This window comes from Mastomys coucha, unplaced genomic scaffold, assembly GCF_008632895.1.
Source record: "Mastomys coucha isolate ucsf_1 unplaced genomic scaffold, UCSF_Mcou_1 pScaffold23, whole genome shotgun sequence".
Taxonomy (NCBI): Eukaryota; Metazoa; Chordata; class Mammalia; order Rodentia; family Muridae; genus Mastomys; species Mastomys coucha.
This window is the reverse complement of record NW_022196906.1, coordinates 111,880,335-111,902,845: the sequence shown is the minus strand read 5'-3', so window position 1 is coordinate 111,902,845 and position 22,511 is coordinate 111,880,335. Positions and strand designations below refer to the sequence as shown.

The 22,511-nt window shown below is 43.6% G+C and overlaps 1 protein-coding gene across 1 annotated transcript in view; it reads left to right on the top strand.

Moving 5' to 3' along the window:
- Positions 1-20,874, top strand: part of Cmc1 (C-X9-C motif containing 1) — a 72,251-nt gene extending 51,377 nt beyond the window's left edge. Inside the window, exons 3-4 of the mRNA XM_031346004.1 lie at positions 8,262-8,352; positions 20,572-20,874. Coding sequence (XP_031201864.1) covers positions 8,262-8,352; positions 20,572-20,692 — 212 coding nt within the window. The 3' untranslated portion in view covers positions 20,693-20,874. The remainder of the gene's footprint in view (positions 1-8,261; positions 8,353-20,571) is intronic.
- The last annotated feature ends 1,637 nt before the right edge of the window (positions 20,875-22,511 follow it).

Below are 22,511 nucleotides of genomic sequence, written 5' to 3'. Positions count from 1 at the left end.
TTTGGCAGGTGGTATAAGAGATCTGATGTTGATGAAAGATACATTTTTTTTGTTTCAAGAAGATAGGAAATAACTATCAACATGCTATTCCTTTAATGAATATATAATATTCCTTTTATGGTTATCCACAAAATAACGTCTTTTAAGAAAGAAACCTGTAATGGTTATTGTACTAGGAGGTGAGTGAAGCCGCTCCTGCGGTTAGCCTTGAGGCCATCTCTTTCTATAGACACTGACCTGTTTAAAAGCAGCTTGTGAACATCTGCTTTGTGAGGAGACTGTGTGTCAGGCCCCATAGGTAGGATATGTAAGGGAAGTGGAAGAAACAGCCTCCCCGACTTTCTGCCTGGCCACCTTCTCAGTCCTCTCTGTCAACGTTAGCGCTGCTCATGGCCACTCCATCTGAGCATCTCCCGCTGGCCTGGCCTGTGATCCTTTAAAACAAAGGCCGGTGCTCAGGTGTTTTGTTTGCTGGCCACGATGACCATTCTCATACCTTCCTTTCAAGTCCTTGTAGCACTTTGTTGAGATACGGCTCGGCTCTCGTGCAGTGCACTAAGCTCTCCAAACGGTGTGAAACATTGGCTTCAGGTGGTATCTTGCTCGGGTGACTCTATCTCACAAAGCAGCATTTGGCTCCATTTGAAGCACAAACAGAGAAAGGATGATTGTGCATGTCATTGTGAGTGCAGGTACCAGCACTGTCTATGAAGTGCAGATTGATAACAACTTACTCCTGAAGACCGTGTGGGCACACAGACATTAAAAACACTCCAGACAAGAGCTTCCTGAGCACATGGGAGGTGGGAAGGTGCAGCACCTCACTCACTTGCCACAAAGAGAAGTGGAGTCGGAGGCGCTTGACAGTCACTTCAGAACCTGTGTGTCTGCTCAGGTGGGGCCTGGCCACTTGCTAGGCCTAACGGTGCCCTGTGATTGTCTGTGTTCATGTGTCCAGGGCTGGTCTCCAGACTCCTGTACACCTCACCTCTGCAGCTTCACTCCCTCCTGAGGCTCTGAACTAGCCCTCCAGCTGATTTGTTTAATAATCTACCCGCAGTGACCCTTAGATTGTTGGTATCTGCATCCATCTCCACCTCTTCAAACTCTGTCTCCTCTTTAACTCTTTTGTAACCCTCTACATACACATACCCAAAGAGATATAATTACTATATGATGTGTGATCTGAGAGTTAATATTAGTAATTAAGATTGAAATTAATCTCTCATCAGCCAGCTATCAGGGGAAATTGGGACCACTTGGCAAGTGCAGTCAATATACTGATGATGTAGCTTGTGAATGTGTCATTATTCTTTAAAATAATGGTTTGACATTGTGGAAAGATGGATGCATCCATGTTCCTAGTATAGTGTGCTCATGACGTACTTCAAATCTAAAATGCAGAGTTTATCATTTTATGTGGCTACTATGAGAAGCTTATGAAAAGAAAGGAGAGGCTTCATTAAGGCATGTGTGAATTTACTCAGCGGCCTCTTCAAATAGACAATAAAAGTACCTGCCACCGTTGGTTCCTATTGATAGTCAGATAGTTCTTCTCCCATGCTCTGTCTCTAATTAAACTTGGTGGGTCACAGGAAAAGTAAATGAAATGGAAAAATAATAGCTCATTGTAGTCACTTTAGAGAAGCCATTTTAATAATAATAACAATCATTATCATCATCATCATTGTTATTATTTACTTATTCACTTTGCATCCTGCTCACTGCCTTCTCCCGATCACCCCTCCCACAATACCCTCTCCCATACTCCCTCCCCTTCTCCTCTGAGCAGGTAGGCCTCCTGGGTATCCCCTACCCTGGCACTTCAAGTCTCTGTGAGGCTATGCGCATCCTCTCCCACTGAGGCGAGGCAGGGCGGCCCAGCTGAAAGAACATATCCCACACACAGGCACAGCTGTTGGGTAGTCCCTGCTCCAGTTGTTCAGGACCCACATGAAGACCAAGATGCACAGGAGAGGCCATTTTTTAATGTGTAAAATTCTTGCTTATAATGTTTAGAAACATTTGTGAGAAATTTTCAGAATAGAATATAGGCTCAGGAGTTGAGATATCTGATGCTATTTTACTTTTGGTAGCTACTGAGCTGTTTCATCAGTAGCATGGTATAGTTTAATACTAGGTAGTTTATTTGAGAGAAATGAAGGCTTTACAAATACATGGATTCCAATGTTTTCTTTTGTTTTTAGAGACAGATTCTATGTAGCCCTAACTGTCCTCGAACTTGATTTATATACTAGGCTGACTTTAGACTTACAGAGATCTGCCTGACTCTGCTTTCTGAGTACTAAGATTAAAAGATTTTCATGTTCTTGGTATTTTACTGAAGGAAAAAAAAGTCTTGAATGCACATCTCATTAACTTTCAGAACAACTTAGTCTTTTCAGTCTCTCATTGTTCATTTGTATTTGTATTGTTCAACTGTATCAAATACAGTTCTCATGTGTATTTGAACTAGGTTAACATAAGTTTAACTAAATGAAATTTAATTTTTGTAGTTCTTTTTTATTGGATATTTTATTTACTTACATTTCAAATGTTATCTCCTTTCCAAGTTTCCCCTCTGGAAACCCCATATTTCATCCTCCTTCCCCCTGCTTCTATAAGGGTACTCCCCCACCCACCTAGTCCCACCTCCCCACCCTGGCATTTCCCTACACTGGGGCATCAAGCCTTCCCAGGACCAAGGGCCTCTCCTCCCATTGATGTCCCACTAGGCCATCCTCTGCTACATATGCGCTGGATCCATCGGCCCCTCCATGTGTACTCTTTGGTTGGTGGTTTAGTCCCTGGGAGCTCTGGAGGGTCTGGTTGGTTCATATTGTTGTACTTTCTATGGGTTGCAAACCCCTTCAGCTCCTTCAGTCTTTTCTCTAACTCCTCTATAATTTTACTTTAATAGTTACTAATTTTTAGTTCTTTTGTTATGGTTTCATTAATATTCAAAGATTGATAGAATTGGGCATGCAAGCTCTTTAACATTTCACATAAAACTGATAGGTGGGAGCTCTTTACTTTTAAGACTGAATTTCAAAGTATCATTTTACAGTCGGTTGGCAGTATTAGCAATGTTAGTTTACATGATTATATGCTAATGCAAGAGGAAAGAAGACTCTCATTAAAGTCGTGTTGCTAACTAAACGTGATGGAAGCTGTGCGAAACAACTTGAAGCTTCAGGTAACTTATAGCTCCTCCAGAAGAGACTTGGCATGGGGAAGAGGCCTGGACAGCACTCCTTCATGAGGGACACAGAAACGCAGCTTCTGCCAGCCTCCAGCTTAGGGCACTTCCAAAACAATGCAGTGCCCATGTGTTCTGTGCTGAACTAAGGCAGTAGAATGTTGTGTTTGTTAAAATTATGAGTTAGACTTTTGATAGTAGCCACTGTGTTTTCCAAAAATCCTTGGTATCCGCCAGCTAGCATGCTTTCTTTAGGCAGAACTCAGTTTGGCAATGATGTTTCTTCCAGCCATTATCTGAGTAGACCAGTTTGGCACAGGTTTGATGAGGTCACAGTAGGGCACAGGTGTGATGAGGTCACAGTAGGGCACACACAGGTGTGATGAGGTCACAGTAGGGCACAGGTGTGATGAGGTCACAGTAGGGCACACACAGGTGTGATGAGGTCACAGTAGGGCACACACAGGTGTGATGAGGTCACAGTAGGGCACAGGTGTGATGAGGTCACAGTAGGGCACACACAGGTGTGGTGAGGTCATAGTAGGGCACAGGTGTGATGAGATCACAGTAGGGCACACACAGGTGTGATGAGGTCACAGTAGGGCACAGATGTGATGAGATCACAGTAGGGCACAGGTGTGATGAGATCACAGTAGGGCACAGGTGTGATGAGGTCACAGTAGAGCACAGGGAAGGGGTATCTAGCTTACTTTTAATCACCACTCTTGAACATGGCAGTTCTCTTAAAGAACCCTGTAGTCAAGTGGTCAATTCTGCATTAACTTTATGGTGAGGACTGCCATGCCTTTTTATTTTCAATCATATCTTAATGCAATGCTCTAAGTACAAAAACAGATACATAAGAAAAATAGGCATTCCGAAATAAGAAATAAAGGGTGTTTTGATATCCATGTTCATGCCCCCCATGTGATAACTGATAATAAGCTAGCCTTGTCTACTTTGTGATTGGAGATGGAAGTCCTTTGCCAAAGGATGCAAACAAAAGCTCACTGGGTGTGACTTAGCTGTCCTGCCCAGCTCATCTGTATAGTGAACAGAAATACTTATAGTTGGGGTGAAGGAAATAATGGATAATGTTCAGATTAAACAGGTGGGGTTGGAATGGAGGGCTGAGACCTAAAGATCACTCACTCTGGCTGTGATGGAGCATGTGAGGTCACTCTTCATGGGATCACATCCTGTGCACTACTGAAGGTCATCTCATCTCAGACCCTGTTCCTGTTCTGCCAGAGCCTTGCTATCCTGCTCTGGTAGATTTGGGCGTGTCTGCTGTGAGGCTGTAGTTTTGGCCAAATCCCCCTAGTAAGTTTGTACACATTTGTCTCAGTCATTTCTGGTTGCTGTGATGTAATAATGCTTTGTCACATATAGGTATGTAGCTCTATAGAGACTCCTGAAATGGCCTGCTTGCTTTAAGCTAATTATGCATGACTTACATTCTTTAGTGATTAGAATGGAGCACATGGCTCGAGGGAAGATGGAACCCTGATATTATATTACACAAGCTCTCAAAGCATTGAGGCTGTACCCGACAGCTTCTTGGTGAGGCTGGTTGGTGTCGTGGTTAACACCTGAGTGGGTAACTGCTGGCTACTTGACAGCAGAGCCTAAAACTGCTCGAATCGCAGTAGACACGGAGTAGCAGGACAATTAGGAGGATAGCTGCTAGGATACCTGGCAGAGCACACTGGCCTATGGGGAGGATTGGGGAGGACTGGGTCTGACCCAATGCAAGTGTAAGGCGGTGTCCAGTGGCTGTGGGTGGATGGTGGCATCAGAGACTGAAAGTGCAATGTAACTGGTGTGGTCACAGAAGGAGATGAAACAAGACTGTTTGCAATTTCTATGGCATTTAGGATTTGAAAAGAATGAGAGCCCGGGTACTAGACTTTAAGGCACATTGCAGGGATCTGCAGAAAGGGAGGGCTATGCTGCCACCAGAGGGAAGTCTTCAGCTAAGGAGAAACAGATGGATGCCAGATCCCTGGGTCTGGGATGGTTTTAACACTTCTATCTTAGTTAGGGTTTCTGTTGCTTTAAAGAGACACCATGACCACAACTCTTATAAGGAAAAGAGTTAATCGGGGCTCTTGGGCTGGTTCCACTTCCTGTTGGCATCACTCCTTGGCAGGTATCCCACCACTGCCATCTCTCCAACATCTTGGGGTCTCAGAGGCAATCTAGGCTCTGCAGAGTGGTCTTTCTAGGCCTCTATGCAACAACACCTTTGACACACAGCTGTCCTCAGTGACTTTCCTTTGCTGTGGAGGGAGATTCCATGAGCCTTTTCTTCAGTTCTTCACTCTAAAGCCGGAACCATAGGCCGAGCTGCCAAGTTCTGCTGCTTATTGGAGCTGGAACACAGGCCTCTCATTCAGGCACATCTTCACCAGCTTTCTGGTTTTGATGTTTTCCTTCACTGCCTAAGCTTGACTGTCCTGGAACTTTCTCTGTTGATCAGGCTGACCTTGAACTCAAAAGATTTTCTTGCCTCTGCCTCTGGAGTGCTGGGAGTAAAGGTGTGCACCACTATACTAGGCCCTGATTTTTTTTTAAATTCCTTTTTACTTCTCTTTATTCCTTTTCACAGATTTGAAGCTTAGCTGGGTACGATCTTGCTCTCCTTATATTCCACCTAGCATCAGGCTTCTCTCTAATCTGTTTATAGTTCCTGGTACCTCTTTCTCCTCAAACTGTGCATCCTGTATTTCTTCTTGCTTGGTTTGCTTCTTTTCGTTATAAATATGCATATGTGTGCCACCAATAACCGAGCCATCCAGTCAGTGCTAAGGTGTCTGGAAATCTTCTCTGCTGTTAATTCATAGCTCTTCTATTTAGCGTCAGGTATATTTTATGGACAAGGGCAGAAAACAGCCAAAATGTCCCAAGAATAGTCTCCAGGCCACACAGTCATTTTGAATCTGAAACCTTTTGATCCAGGCCCACAGTCACCCTCAGCACTACTGTCATCATGTCCCCACTAGTATGGCCCACTAAGGCCTCTTAGAGCATTCAGCTGTTTTCCTAGTCCCAACGTCGACATTCCTCCAAACAAAAGCATGGTCATGTCTGTTGTAGCAATAACCCACCCCTGAAATCAACTACTGTCTTAGAGTTTCTATTACTGTGACGAAAACCTTGACTACATACAACTTTTACAAGGAAAACATTTAACTGGGGTTGGCTTAAAGGTTCAGAGGTTTAGTCTGTTATCATCGTGTTGAGAAGCATGGCAGCATCCAGGCAGCCTTGGTACTGGGGGAGCTGAGAGTTTACAACCAGATCAGTAAGCAGCAGGAGGAGCCAGACATTGAGTTTCACTTGAGCAGCTGAAACCTCAAAACCCACCCCCGGGGACATATTTTCTCCAGCAAGGCCACACCTCCTATTAGTGCCACTCCCTGTGGGCCTGTTGGGTGTTTCTTCAAACCACCACATCTTGTTACTTATTTCCCTTGGGATGCATTCTTGTCCCACTGGCGATCCTATATGAGGTCACTGTGGTCTGTGGGTCCCCAGGCAGTTCTGCTTTTGTCTCACAAGTCCCCCTCTCAGATCCCTTTCTACAAAATGAGCCTCACTTGCAGTCTGCCCTTCCGCAGTGTCCATTGTTTTATTTTTTTTTTTAAATTTTTTAAACTTTTATTGCATTATGATGAGAAAACTTACATGATTTCAATTTATCTGAATTTGTTAACATTTAAAAACATATTTTAAGTAAATAGAATTAAACCACATTCTTGTTTCCCTTTTGTACCCCAACTCCTCCTAGAGACCCCCTTCAATATCTTTTTTTATCATATTCCTTAAAATTTATAAAATGTTGTAATAATAAAAATGAGTATTATAAAAGTTGTTTGATATAAAACAACAATCAATTTAACAGCCTTATGTAGATGCTTGTCTACAGCAATACTGAAAATACATGTTTTTCTGAATATAAATTTTAAATAACTCCAAACATATTAACTGTATATTTCAAAATAATACATCACTGCTAGCATTTTCGTAAATGAACATAAATATATAAAGCCTTTTTGTTTGTTTTGTTTTGTGTTTAGTAGAGTTTAAAATCTTGGCTCTTACTGTGGTACAAGACCAAAATAAGAACAATTTTTAGACATTGGATTTCATTGTAATAGGGCTGTACTTCAATGACCCTCACATCACCAAAGGATTTTACCTCCATCATAGCTAAGCTGAGAGTTGACAGTTCTACTGCACCAAGGAATGAATTGTAGGCACGATTTTTGGATAAAGACTTCCTGCTATGGTCAAAGCTATTTGACTTGAGTGAGTAACTTTATTCTCAGCCACAGAGAACAGGTTACATTCATTTAAGAAATGGTGTGTGTATTAAGATAGTCTATCCATAAAGTCATTCACCAACTGTTTCAATGAACAATGGTTCTGCTTGGAGGGTGGCACAGACATTAGGTGAGGGTAAGAATTTGGTTCATTAGCTGTGATAATTTAGAAAAGCATTCATCTCAGAGAAAGAGTAACTTATAAAGTCCTCTTCTTTAAATTTGATACAAGAGTTACAAACATCAAGCAAAGCATTCAGTCTCACTCTTTGTTGTTCTCTTACAAGCCACCTCCCTAGTTAATTGTCTACATTTCTTTTGGGTATATAAATACTTTTGAAATATATAAGCTGTTCTGAAAACCATAGTATAGTGTAAAAACATGAAATAAACAATACTACATATAGAGAGGCTGAGATAGGAGAAGTAAGATTTCAAGACCCTTATGTTGTACACAGCAAGACATTGTCATGAACAAACAAGCTGAAAGTGTATATAGATTGTACAATATTGGACCTATTTCTCCAATTACCAAATTAGAGAGACCATTGGATGACAACAAATTTCTAGTTCCTCATATTATTGGATTTCAATTGATTAGGATACATTGTTCTTTTAATTGACTATGGGATGTATACAGTCTGGACAACGGATTCTAAGTGAAAGGCTGTAAGAACTTTTAAAATCATGTTAATGTAATTTTTTATTTATCTATTTTTTTTTTTTAATTTCAGACTTTACCAGATGTTGCAAGGACTCTGGGATCCTTATGGTATTAAAATGCCGGAAAGAGAATTCTGCATTGAAAGACTGTCTAACTGCTTAGTAAGTTGTCACCTCAATGCTTATGGGTCTGCCTGCACAAGTGTGTAGGAGGAGAATGTTATTAGCTCGTTTCCTGTCATATGTTATGTACCTCTGCCCAGCAGATTCTTCACGTTGCTTGTTAAGATATCAGTATGTTACTGGTTATTCTAAAAGAAAGACATTTAGGACAGGATTTAAAAAAATTATGTTTGGCAGAATTGCTTATATGATTTTCCACGTAGCTTAACAAGTACTTTTTCTACAACAGGTTGGTTTATAGAATGCGTATAGCCTGCTTTTTAGTTCTAATATTGAAAAGCAGTTGAACTAGACGATCCCTAGGAACTTTTCAGCCTGGCAATTTGTTGAATTGTTGTTTCAACTCCTGGAAAAGTTGCAGCAAATGATATGGAAGCTCTAAAAATAAATGTCCATTTTTGAAGCTTTATTAAAGCATAAAAGGGCAGGCTTCCCATGGATATCAGCCAGACATGTCATAGCGAGTTGAAGTAAGACTAGGCACCCCTTGTATTTAGGCTGGAGGAGGCAACCCAACAGGAGGAGAGGGTCCCAGAAACAGGCAGAAGTGTCAGAGACAGCCCCTGCTCCCACTGTTTGGAGTCCCACAAGAAGACCAAGCTACACAACTGTCACCTATGTGCAGAGGGCCTAAATGCAGGGCAGTCCCAATGCAGTCCCTGGTTGTCATTTCAGTTTCTGTGAGCCTCCACGAGCCCAGGCTGTTGATTCTGCCACATGTTTGGCTGGGCGTCTATTTCTGTCTCCTGCACTGCTGGGCTGGGCGTCTATTTCTATGACCTGCACTGCTGGAGGAAGCTTCTCTGAAGACACTTGGGTTAGGTACTAATCTGAGTATAGCAGAATTTTAGGAATCATTTTATTGACTATGTTTTTCCTTTTTTTCAGTCATGTTTGGTTCTATCCTAGGCTGGGCTATCCAGCCTTTAGGTCCTGGCCTATCAGGAGTGGGCTCGCTCTCAGGGCATGGGTCTCAACTGGACCAGTCATTGGTTAGCTACTCCCACAATTTTTGTGCTGCCCTTACCCCAGCACATCTTGTGGGCAGGGCACATTGTAGGTTGACGGTTATGAGGCAGGCTTGTTGTCCCCATCCCTCCCCTAGAAGTCTTGCCTGGTTACAGGAGATGGCCATTTCAGGCTCTGTATTCTCATTGCTGGGACCCTTACCTAGTGTCTTAGATCTGTGGGTGTTTCCATTGCACTCGCTTTGCAGCGCACCCCTGAGATGCCCCACTTCCAGTTGTCTCTCAGCACTCTTTCTCCATCCTCCTCCTACCCGACTCCTCCACCCATGATGTTAGTTCTAGTTCCCCTTCCCAGGGAGGTCACAGTCTTCCCTTAAGCCCTCCTCGTGACTTAGACTCTCTGGCTCTGTGGACCTTAGTATGATTGCCTTTTACTTCACAGTGAGTATATACCATATAAATGAGTATGTACCGTCTTTGTCTTTCTGGCTCCAGGTTACTTCACTCAGGATGATTTTTTTTCCCTAGTTTCATCCATTTGCTTGTAAATTTCATGATGTCATTGTTTTTTAAACAGCTGAGTAATATTCCATTGTGTAGATGAACCACATTTTCTTTATTCTTCATTTGATGAACATCTAGGTTGTTTCCTGTTTCTGGCTATTGTGAATAGAAGCTGCTCAAACAGTTGAGCAAGTGTCTTTGTGATATGTTGGAGCATCCTTTCGGTATACTCCCAGGAGTGGCATAGCTGGGTCTTGAACTAGATGGATTCCAATTTTCTAAGAAACCATCATATTGATTTCTAAAGTGGTTGTACCTACCAGTTCTTTTTAAATTAGTATTTTAGTGCCATTTCAATGAATACTTAATTGTAGTTCCCTAACCCTTTTTGTTATTGGTTTTGAGATAGGGTCTGGATATGTAGCTGTAGCTATCTTGGAATTTACTATGTAGCCCAGGATGGCCTTGAGTTTGGCCTTGTCCTCCTGGCCTTTGCCTCCTGAGGGCTAGAATTACATTTAGAAGCCACTTGTCCCTGCTTAGTTTTTCTAAGTCTTTAAATGACAGTATGCAGATGTAGTGTCACATGCCTTTGATCCCAGCACTTGGGAGTCTGGGGCAGGAGACCTCTGACTTTCAGGACAGCGGAGCTACATAGTGAAACCCTGTCTACAAAAAAAGTAAAGAAGAAAGTAAGCAGATTTTACTGAATGCATTTGTCTCCACCACCATATATGTTTATTGTATACATTGTTACATACATTATTGACAAATAATATCACAATATTTCATTAAGTTGTTAATTGGTAGTTGTGAGATTTTAATTTTGGCAAGCTGTTGTTCCCTCTAATGTTTTTCCAAATGCAGCTAGTGAGACATAAATGAGAGCATAGTGTGAGATTTCTTAGGAGAGTAAATTGAAAAATGCCACTCATGAGTCCTTTATGTACTTTTAAGGATAGATTGTGTATCTGTAAACTTACAGGGTTTCAGAATACCACCATTGGAAGGGATAAGATTACCTAAACCCACCTTCCACCTCTGCAGTTAGAGATGAGGAAACCTAGAGTTTTCATGTTTTTCTCTGAGGCAGTCTCAGCTTGGCAGGAACTGCAAGATCCTGTTGTGTGTAGTTTTAAAAACTAAGCTCCTGCCTTGCCCAGGAGCTACTGCACTCCCCGCCCCTCCTGACTCCCCTTTGCTCCACCTGGCTTAGCTCCCGATAGATGGCAACCAGCCCTAACCCTGCTTCCTTTGAATCTGCAGATAAACCACACTCAGACAGCTTTCTTACTTTAAAATCTTCCTGCTAGGCACAATTGCTGGGCACAGATAACTACCACCAGGAAAGATGTGCTCTTACCAATTTATTATCTCTGTTTCTCCTCCTGCCCTAATTTTAGTGGCTTGTTCCACCTATTCCCTGTCAAACATCTTTGTCCACCTGCCCCGAGAGGAGGCTGCAGGCCCCAGCAGGTCCCAGCTGCCCCAGCAGGCCCCAGCAGGCCCCAGCAGGCCCCAGCAGGCCCCAGCAGGCCCCAGCAGGCCCCAGCTGCCCCAGCTACCCCTCCCCCGCCTCCTAGGTCTTACATGGTTGCTTTGTCCCTTTTCCTCCAAAGCATGGCAGAAAAAGCTTCTCTCCTTCCAGCCTCTGCCTGCCTTTTCCTCCTGGGACCCATCTGTACCCTCTGCCCAGCAATTGCCTCCCAGCCTTCTTTATTGACAAATCCTGAACCAATTAGGGAACTAGACCTTACTATCAGACCCTCCCCTACAGGAGCTCTTTCCTGTGGGGAGAGGTTCCCTCTGGACAGGCGCCCTAGTGTGCCCCAGGCAAGCTTCTCTTCCCTTAAACACAAGCTTCTGTAAGTACCCAGATGTTTTACAGAAGTGTGACGAACTAAAGCAACACACACATCTAAAGAAATAGAAATGAGTGTAGCTCAGCAGAACCCACAGGTGTCCTGGTTCCAGGCTCTGTAGTGAAAGAAAAGAGGGCATGATTGCCCCTTGGTATGGTTGAGAAGGTTTACTGTAGATATGAGGGAGAGCACAGCAGAAGACATCTGTGAGGGTCCAGATGGAACTGGGCCATGAGAGGAGCCAGCCAGGAGCCTAGAGATGATCAAAATGGCTGAGTTATAATAGGGATGAGAAACTGGGGGAGGGGAAGTGAAGCCCAGCCCCCAGGAAGGAGTGAGACTTGTCCCAGGTTCCTTTGGGACCTGATAACAGTGTTGTTACTGAGGTTTAGTGACTCCGTGGATATCGCCTAAGCAGGGTCTGCTCCGACTGGAGTGCTGAGTCCTGCAGAAAGCAGGAGGATGTAGGAAGGCTCCCAGAAAAGTGCCAGCTGAGCAGACCAGCTGCCCTGAGACTGCTGCCTCTTTCCTCTAAGAACAGCACAGCTACATCGAGAGAATAGAGAGCTACCTGCCCAGACATCTATAGACCCCTGAAGGAGGCTGGCACGGCACAGCCTTCACTAGCACACAGACCCACATTTTTTGGGCAGATGGAAAGTAAGTGTGTTAGTTAGAGTTTCTGTTGCTGGGATGAAACACCATGATTAAAAGCAAGTTGTCCTGGGAGGAAAGGGTGTATTTGACTTACATTACCTTATTATTCTTCATCATTGAAAGAAGTCAGGACAAGAACTCAAAACAGGGCAGGAACCTGGCGGCAGGAGCTGATGCAGAAACCACACAGGGGTGCTGCTTACTGGCTTGCTTTCTATGGTTTACCCAGTTGGCTTTTTTACGGAAGCTAGGACCTCTAGCCCAGGCATGGTACCACCCACCACGGGCAGGGCTCTCTCATATTGAAAGACCTCCAGAACTGGGGAGATCCTTACTCAAGTCTCGGGATGATGCGACCACCCAATAAATAACTCACGAGAGACCGATCTTGCTGCAATCACATGAGGTTTATTTGGGATAGGCCGGTACCAGGGTCGATCTCGTGACCATGCTGGCCAGAGGAGTTTGACCCGGAACACAAGAAGTGAAGGAGTATTTAAAGGGAAAAACCACAAGCTGGGGGCGGGGAGAGGGTTACCAAGGAAACATAACATAAAAACAGTGGAAAATTTCAGAGGGACCCAACCCAAGGTATTCAGTTAGGGAGGGGAACATATTCACTCTAGGAATGTAATCTTCATCTACCGGACTAAAGGGTGGAAGTAGACCTTCATTCCTAGTTCCGCCCTCATTGTGGATCAGTCAGGAGGGGCAGTTATCGGGAACCAGAGCCCTGAGGTTGGTTGTTAGCCAAGTTCCTGGAACTGGCTACTCCACATTTTTGGCTTGTTACAGAGGTTTCCATGCCCCCTTTTAGGTAAAGGTTATACATTATACATACACTTCTATTAAATACCCTCATTTTAAATTCTAAGATTCTCCAGCCTTTCGTTATCAAATCACTAATTAAGAAAATGCCTTACAGCTAGATCTTATGGAGGCATTTCCACACCTGAGGCTCCCCTTTCTAAGAACTGTAGCTGTGCCAAGCTGATCTAACAGCAGCCAGCACAAGAAGCAGCTGCTCTATCCCGAGTGCCTCAGTTGTGCAAGAGAGGCGTACCTTTGCCTGCCTGCAGCACACCAGTAAGTGTGTAGTTTGTTCTTCCCAGCCACACAGACCCACAGGGAAGCTGGGGAAGGGAAGACAGGCAGCTGCTGGGAATCCTCAGGTCCCTGAGGCTTGCCCACCAGAGTCCTTTGTGCTAGAACCCTGCATCTTCCCCTCTGGGTGGCAGCTTTATACTCTAACTTGAACCCTTAGGAAACTTGAGACAGGGAAACCTTTGTGCCTATTCTTCCTCCAAATGCAACCCCACCTTCTGTCATAGCTCAGGGGCAGAAGCCATGTACTGCACTGCCCACACATCTAAATTCCTCATTGCTCAGTATCGTCCTTGATGGTGACAAGAAGCTCTGAAATGACTCAAATTCAACCCACCAAATCCCACAGGCTTTCAGTGGATAAGTGCCCCTCGATGCAACAGTCTGCAGGCCTGTGCTCTCCACCTGGAGAACAAGTCCTGGCTGTCAGCCTGAATATTCCCATCCTGGAATGTTCCTGGACTTGGAGGTTCATCTGCAGAGGCTAAAGAGCATCCTAACCTAGCCTGATTCATCTGTTGGTCATTGATAGAACTATGACCCTTCCTGTCTGAGGAAGCTGGTGACAAGCCACCGCTGCTATGTGTGCTGGAGACCATCTGCTCAGCACTTAGTGCCTGAGCACAGAACCCTGGTCACAAGCCAGCTGGAATTTCTTCCCTGAACCTCCAATTTCCCTTGCCTTGGTGACTGCCAATGCCAGTGTGTGCTTCCTGTGTGACCTTATAAAAGGCATCGGAGCCCTTTAACAGGGAGGAAGGAGGTGTTTGAGCAGTGTGTTGCCTGCTCTGCAGGAGCAGAACACCTTACCTATGAAAACCAAGAGTTTTCCCCACAAACTGCAGGTGGCTTTCTCAGACTCCCTCAGATGATGGATGTATGTGCATAGCACTGTGAGAGTCAAGGCCAGTTTCCACAGGTTGAGGCTGTACACAGAACAAGGCAGCTCCCGAAGGCCTTGGCCAACCAGTCCGGAATTACCATGGGAAATGAAAACTAACGATCTGCTCCTGATGTGCGTTTTACCTTGGCCAGGAGACTGACTGTTCTTTCCCATGTCACACAGGATTGTAAGATGCCCTGTGTCCCACATTGCCATGGACCGGGTTTCTGCAGGGACCCCTTATTCCGCGGGGTGATGAGTTCTGGCCAGGTGTGCAAGGGATTTGGTGGTTGACAGACACTACACAAAGAAGTGCGCGATATGAATGTGTTTCTTAAAAATGGCATGAGGCTTTTACAATCATTGCAAAAGAGAAATGAAAGATCTGGCAGCTCAGTAGTCAAGGTACATCTGAGACCATCTAAAACACACTAGGTCTAAAACAGCAGCCATCTCCTCTGGACTGGTATAGCACCTCTGGACTCCGAGCATGCTCAGGCTGCATGGGCCCAGCCGGAGTCCCAGGGGGCTGCGGGTGCGCCAGCCAGCCAGGAGGATAGAGGCTTGAATCTCAAATCCTCAATGCAGACTGCTACATACTGTCTCTCACACACACACTTGGCTCCAGGTCCAGCCCATCCTCAGTAAAACACCCCCTATGCCAATCTTTTGGGCAAGTCGAGACAGTCTCCTGTTAATTCTTAGGAGTGGTTCAGCTGCAGTACTTGACTGAGAATGAGGATTCTACTTGACCTTGCCCTGGGATAAGTCTCCCATTCTGTAAGCTTCAATGTCCTACCCACAATGCCAGAGGCAATTAGTCTGGATGGGTAACATTCTTTCCAGGCCAGGGTTTGGCTAAGATGTTGGAACATTGGTAAAGGTCAGAGAGCAATGTCCAATTTTGTCTAGCTATTAGTAAATCATATCTTGGTGGGCACCTAGCACACGAGTTGGCAAGGACATATTTGGGCTACCTCTTGAGTTAGGGGTGCCAGGAGACAATGCAGGGGCAGGAGATTGGCTTCCTTGAAACTTCCGTCTCAAATACTGCTGTCACGCAAAGTCTGCGTGGTGCCATAGTGCCCATTCTAGGTATGCCAGGTATATGGAAGAGAGTGGCATGTCCAATGCATGTGCTCCATGGAGTGCCTCTGCTCTCAGCCATTGGAGAGGAAAACCATGTCTGACACCATCCATCTTGCCTGATCAGAGAAACCCTCTGCTTTCTCAGCCTAGAATCTCTGATTTTTCTCCAAAAGGGCAATGAAAATGCCATGATGATGCATGCTTATAATCATAGCACGCACAACATTCAAAAGTCTGAGCTAGGATTGATACTAGTCCAGGCTACACAGATTCAAGAGGTGCAAAGTGCCAGGGGCATGGACTGTTAGAAAAAAAAGGTATGTGGGAATCCAGTCATGAAATACATTTATACAGAAGTTACAACATGAATATTTCCCTCTGGAATTGCTTGTGTACTATAAAATCACCCTGAGTAGCACTTGGGTAGCCATAATGACAGAACAATGGAGGGGAGGTAGGGATTGGAATAGCTGTTGTTTTGTCCAGCAGTAAAACACTGATTAAAACAAAACAAACATGCCACATCTTAGTTATGAGATTTGGAGTTTGGTAAAGTTACAGTGGGGACTTCTAGTTGATCATGGTAGAGATCTGATGGATAGGTAAATGTCTCAGTCCTGTAGCTTAGATCTGAAATTTGTTACATTGTTTTACATATGTATTCTCCAGAGGAACAGAACTGACAGAATGCATCTACATACATTAAACCGGGCTTTATCAGAATGGCTTACAGCCTGTGCTCAGGCTAGCCCAGCAATGGCTGTCTTGACAGAAAGGCCAGGAGTTGTTCAGTCCTCGAGGCTGAGGGGCCTCAGCTGGTCTCTGGTCTGTGTTGGATCCTGGAGAAGTCTGTTCCATGGCCAGTGAAGGAAGGCCTCGGCAGGATTGATGGGCTTGCCAGGGACATTGAAGGCTAGCAGGCAAAAAGTAAGTGCTTTCTTCTACCATGTCCATTAAAAGACGATGCCACCAGAAGTTGTGGCCCAGATGTAGGGTGGATCTTCTGACCTCAAAGGATCCAGTCAAGAAACATTGCTCACAGGTGTGCCTAGCTGTTTGGATTTTAGTGGATTCTTGGTGTGGATGAGTTGACAAGCAGGATTAGTCATCACAAGTTGTCAATCTGACACATAATCACATCTCCTTATGTAATTTTTAGTTTCCAAATGAAAACAGAACCAGATCACAATCATGTTTAACATGATATTACTATCCCATGTACAACAGCATTATTTGAAATGACTAAGAAGAGTCTTACTGTTAGCCTTTCTTTCGCCCTTCCCCACATGGACCTACAGCCTTTAGAAGGGTAACTGTTCACTGGGGAAAGGAAACAATCAGACTTTCCAGAGTCTATTGGATGTAGGTTCTGAATTGACACTGATAATGGGACACCCCGAGAAGCGTTGTGGACCTCCAGGTGAAGTGCAGAAGGCAGGTGATTGCTGGGGTTTGGCTGACATCCAACTCACACAAGTTACGGGGTTACTAGGAATAATCCTGTGCTTGTTTCCCAGTTACAGGATGTGTAATTGGGATAGAGAACATAGAAGTTGGCAGAATTCTCACATTGGCTCCATAACTGTGGACTGAGAAGCTAGTATGTTTGGAAAGGCCAAATGGAAACCAGTAGATGTGCCCCACCAGGCAAAGTAACGAAGTATAGACAGTATCACATCCCTGGAAGGACGGCAGAAATTGGTGTCACTGTGAAGGGCTAGAAAGGTGCAGGGGTAGTGGTTTTCATCACGTTTCCCTTTAACTCTACCTGGTCAGTGCCAAAGACTGATTGATAGTGGGAATTGACAGTTGTCTACAAAAACTTAGTCAAGTAGAGTCTTAGTTATTAACTTTTCTATTGTTATGAAGAGGCACCATGGCCAAGGCAACTTATATAAGAAACCATTTAATGAGGGGGCTCATTCACAGTTTCAGAGGTGAGTTCGTGACCATCATGGCAGCGAGCATGGCACAAGTGGGCAGGCAGGCATGGTGCTGGAGCAGTAGCTGAGAGTCTACATCTTATCTCCAAGTTGGAGGCAGAAAGACAGAGACAAGACAGAGACAGATAGAGACAGACTGAGCCTGCCATTTGAAGCCTCAGAGTGTACCTCCAGTAACATACCTGCTCCAAGACCATTGGGAGGTATCTCCTTACCCTTTCCCAAATAGCTCTACCAAGAAGTGATCTAGCATTCAAATGTATGAGCCTATGGGGGCCATTTTTCATTCAAGGGATCTAGCATTCAAATGTATAAGCCTATGGGGGGCATTTTTCATTCAGACTGCCATAAGTAGTGATTCCAGTTACAGCTGTGGTACCAGCTGAGGCGTTCTTTCTTGGACAGATTGTACCTCCTGGTACATGGTATGCTGCTGTTGATCTAGCAGTGCCTTCTTTTCTGTACCTGTCCATCAGGGTTATCAAAAGGAGGTTGCTTTCAGCTCCCAAAAGCCAGCAGCATATTTTTATAGTTTTCCTTCAATAGTATATTAACTCCAGCCTTGTGCCATAACTTAGTTTGATGGGATCTTGATCATCTGTCTGTAATATAAAACATCACACTGGAGCACTATATTGATGACACTATGCTTATTGGACCAAGTGAATAGGAGGTAGCAGCCACTATGGATTTTTTGGTAACTATATGTGTATTAGAAGATGGAGAATAAATCCAACCAAATTTAGGGGCTTTCTACATCAGTGGAGTATTTAGTGCAGTGGAGTGGCGGCATACATACAGAGATATTCCTTCTGAGGTGAAGGATAAGTTAATGCACCGGGCTCTTCCGCCCTGAAGAAAGAAGTCCAGTGTTTAGTGGACCTAATTGGATTCTGGAGACAGCACATTCCTCACTTTGAGTATGTTACCAAGTGACACAGAAAGCTGCTAGCTTTGAGTGGGATCTGGAACAAGAGAAGGCTCTTCAACAGGTCCAGGCTACTCTGCAGCCTGCTTTACCACTTGGACCATATTATCTAGAAGACTTGATGGTACTTGAGTTATCAGTGGCAGATAGGGATGCTGTTTGGAGCCTTTGGCAGGCCACTTTGGGTCAGTCACAGAGGAGACTTTTGGGATTTGGGGGCAAGGCTTTAATTTCATCTGAATACAGTTATTCTCCCTCTGAGAGACAGTTCTTGACCTCCTCTTGGGCTTCACTGGAAACTGAGTGTTTGATAATGGGCCATCAAGTTAAAAAGAAACCTGAGCTGTCTGTCCATCATGAGCTGGGGCACAAAGCAGTACACATACAGCAGCACTCAAATGGAGTGGTATACACACACCATATATATATATATATATATATATATATATATATATATATATATATATATGAATGATTTGGCCTGAGTGGGTAGGTCCTGAAGGCACAAGCAAATTTCATGAAGAATTTCCCTAAATGCCTTTGGTTTCTACTCTGATAGTTATATATACACACTCACATATATATATGAGTGTGTATATATATATATATATATATTTCTTACATCTAATTCAGTAATTAAAATAGCATGTTTTTAGTTGCACATAAACCTGTCCTAGAACAGAGTGGCAGGAAGAGTCTACAGAGAGGGCAGCCTAGGCTCAACTGGCTCAGGGAGAACTTAGCTACCTTTGCAGCCTTGACTGTCCTGAGAAGGGAGAGTTCTTCTAGGCGTGGTTGTGATGTACTGTGTACGCACATTGACCAGGGTGCCTGATGCACACTAGGCGCTTAGTAAGCATTTACACTTTCTCATGTACTCTTACTTGCCTGGGACTTATTGTCACTATGTGGACATCGTTTCCTACCCCTAGAAACATGAGCCTCAGGGTCTAGTGTGTTGTGGGGAGGGAGGACTGTTGCTGTTGGTTTTGAAGAGAGAAAAGCAACCAAACAAAGGTGGATTTCACATTAGCTGAAGAATGATGGAAAGTTGTGAAAATTTTCTTTGACATTAAGTCCCAGAAAGTGTTGTTAATTACTATGGCAAGCTGCAGCACACATGTGGCCTCTGCTCCCTTTGAGGAACATGATAAAACATCGCCTGCCTCTCATCTTCACATTGTGACCCATTTCAGATGTCATCGTAGTGTGCTTGCTGATGGCCACACCCAAGAAGCAGCCCTTTCAGCCAACCTTTGGATAGTTGTAGCTCCTTCAGTTCCCCTGGCTGTGCTGTCTAGTCAGCCACACATTTCTCCACTCCTCATCCTTGCCTCCCTTAAGCTATTGCTTAAAGTTGGTTTCTTTGGGTTCTGTTAAGAATCTTAAATCTAAGTGTAGTTTGTACCCCAGGACTAAACCATTACAGATCCCGTTTCTCTGCTTTTCTTCATGTCTGAAAAGGGAGTGTTTTTGTTCAGTCTGTGCCATGTGGCTTGAATTTGTTTTCTATAACCTAGTATATATGCTGCTGAAGCAAGCAGAGTTTTCTATAATCTAGAGTCCTCTGTCTCCTAACTAACTCTGGTTAGTTACCAAAGCAGCCCTTAACTTTTGCATCCCCACATCTCTTCCTTTGGGCTAGCTTAGACACCTATCATTTCTTGCTTAAATACTATTATCAGAGATTCAACTTTAAAAACCTTGCTGTTCCCTTTTAGCCTACCTGCCACACACTGCCACACACTGCCACACACTGCCACACACTGCCACACACTGCCATTCATTCAAGAGCCTTTTACTTCCAGTTAGTCTTGTCCTGTTGCTCTCAGTATAGACTGTTGTAGCATGACATCAGTAGCCCATCCTGACTTGTTTGCTGTGTACTGTGTTCTTGGGCACTTCCTGCTATGTGCACAATGTACCCTGTGAGCTGTGACGCATGCATCTCACTTCTCTCACCATGTCTCTTCTGGGGTGGCCCAACTGTGTTTTCACTGACACCTCCCCTCCCTGGCTCCTAGAATGTAGCACCACTTGTCATTCTATCCTGTGATAAGACTAAACTCAAGACTTTATAGTACTATGCACTTTATTACAAAATTTAAAAAGCCATTGTTTTTCTCACTAGTTAATATTTATTGTGTCTTGGTGACTATTGTTAAAAGTCTGCTTTTCAAGATTAAATCTCATGAATATCTGAGTGTTATTAAAGCTTATATTGTATCTATTTTGAAATGTATTGATTTACTTCTTATAGCTATAATGATCCAGCCTTCTATGAAGAATGCAAACTGGAGTATCTCAAGGAAAGGGAAGAATTCAGAAGAACTGGAGTTCCTACCAAGAAAAGGCTTCAGAGGGTTCCCACAAGCATGTAGGGAGCCATTTATAATGGCACCAGAAATGATGGACTGAAGCATTGTCTACTTACCCCAATCATGAAATACTGATTTTTTTTAATGAAATAAAGATATTTATTTCAGAGTTCTGGTTTATTAAAGATGGGATAAGGGGAAAAAATAAATAAATAGTTTTCCTGGCCTTACCCCAAGTTGTACAACTCTGGCTGCAATCGCGTGCTAACTGTCGTAGAGTTTCAGGTATGCATTACCTTCTGCTCATGCAGGCTGATGGCTAGTATGGGATAAAGAGCTAAAGTAAAGGAGGAATGGACTGCCTTCAACACTGCTAATGGCGTCTGTGAACCCGAGGCCTTCTTCACTCTTCCCCTTAGCGTGCTACTGTGGCCAGCACTTAGCCAGCAGTGCCATCAGAGGCTTATATGAAAACAAATGAGATTTGGTGAATTATTTTACTGAAACCTTTGATAGGAAAGTTTCTGCATTGTTTCTTGACCTTTTGAACTTGGCTACTGAAATACTATGCAATCTTGGATTTTAAGAAGCTGGCGTTGCTAAGTGTGAACTTCCGTTTTGTAATATTGGGGATTTGGGAGGAACTGTGCTAAGGTTCTGTTCTAGTGTATTACCCTAGTCTGAGCTTTTTATATTAAAAACTATTTAAAAAAAAAACAGGAAGGCAAGATTTAATTTTGGCTCCAATACTATTAAAATTTTTCTCATTCAAATGAAATGAACCTAGTCAATGAATGCATGTTCAAACTTCACATTGTACACACCAAAGAACTACTTTACTCTTATTTGAAACTCAAAGAACCCATTCTCCCAAACTGAAGATCAGAGGCCAAAGCAGAGCAAACTCAGTTAAGTGTAGATAGAGACTGCAGCATGGGGGGAGGGGCAAGCAGCCGATTCTTCCTGCTTCTGCGCTGGCCTCTTGGCATTGGCACATTTCTTTTGGACAGGGCAACAGTTGTTTTCAGTGACTCAAAGAAAAGGCACAGATACTACAAGAAGCCAGTACCATAGTAAGATTTCTGTTGTGGGTCTCCCAACCATGGGCACTAGATAAACTAGTTCATGTTCACCTCCTGTCTGACTAGTGCTGCACCTGCTGCAGATCATGTTCACCTCCTGTCTGACTAGTGCACCTGCAGATCATGTTCACCTCCTGTCTGACTAGTGGAGTACCTGCTGCAGATCATGTTCACCTCCTGTCTGACTAGTGCTGCACCTGCTGCAGATGTGTCTTCGGATACTGGGTTTTTACAGGGTCATGGGGCAGTTCTATTTTGGCCTTGGCTCAATACAATAAAGGACCAAGAGGAAGGACCAGGTGGCTGCTGTCAGTTGTGTCCTAAGATTACTGAGTTAGAGGTGTGCTTAATTGGATTTTCTTACAAAAGAAGTTCAGCTATTACAGAAAATTTCAAGGGAAGCTTATTGGTATTGTCAGCTACTATGAAAAGGTCCAACAGAACTGTCAATTTTAATAAATCACAAAATACAGATGGTACCATTGACTAAGTATATATTTAAACATTTTCTGACCAGATAAAAATATTTTAGGGTTTCTTTTTTCTAGCTAAGGAGTCTTACACAGGCTATTAACACTTTCAACTGTTAACACCAGTCAGACTGTTGTAGCAATCCTTTTTGATAACTGTTACTACTAGTTAGAGGGAATTCGCTCCATTCAGATTATGTTGGAGAAATAAAATCCCAGACTTTGGAAATATACATAGGCAAAGATAGTATTTCACATCCAATTCCATTTTAAAAACAAAAATAATTTTAATTAAAACAATTTCTTGGCATTGTTCAAAAACATTATAAG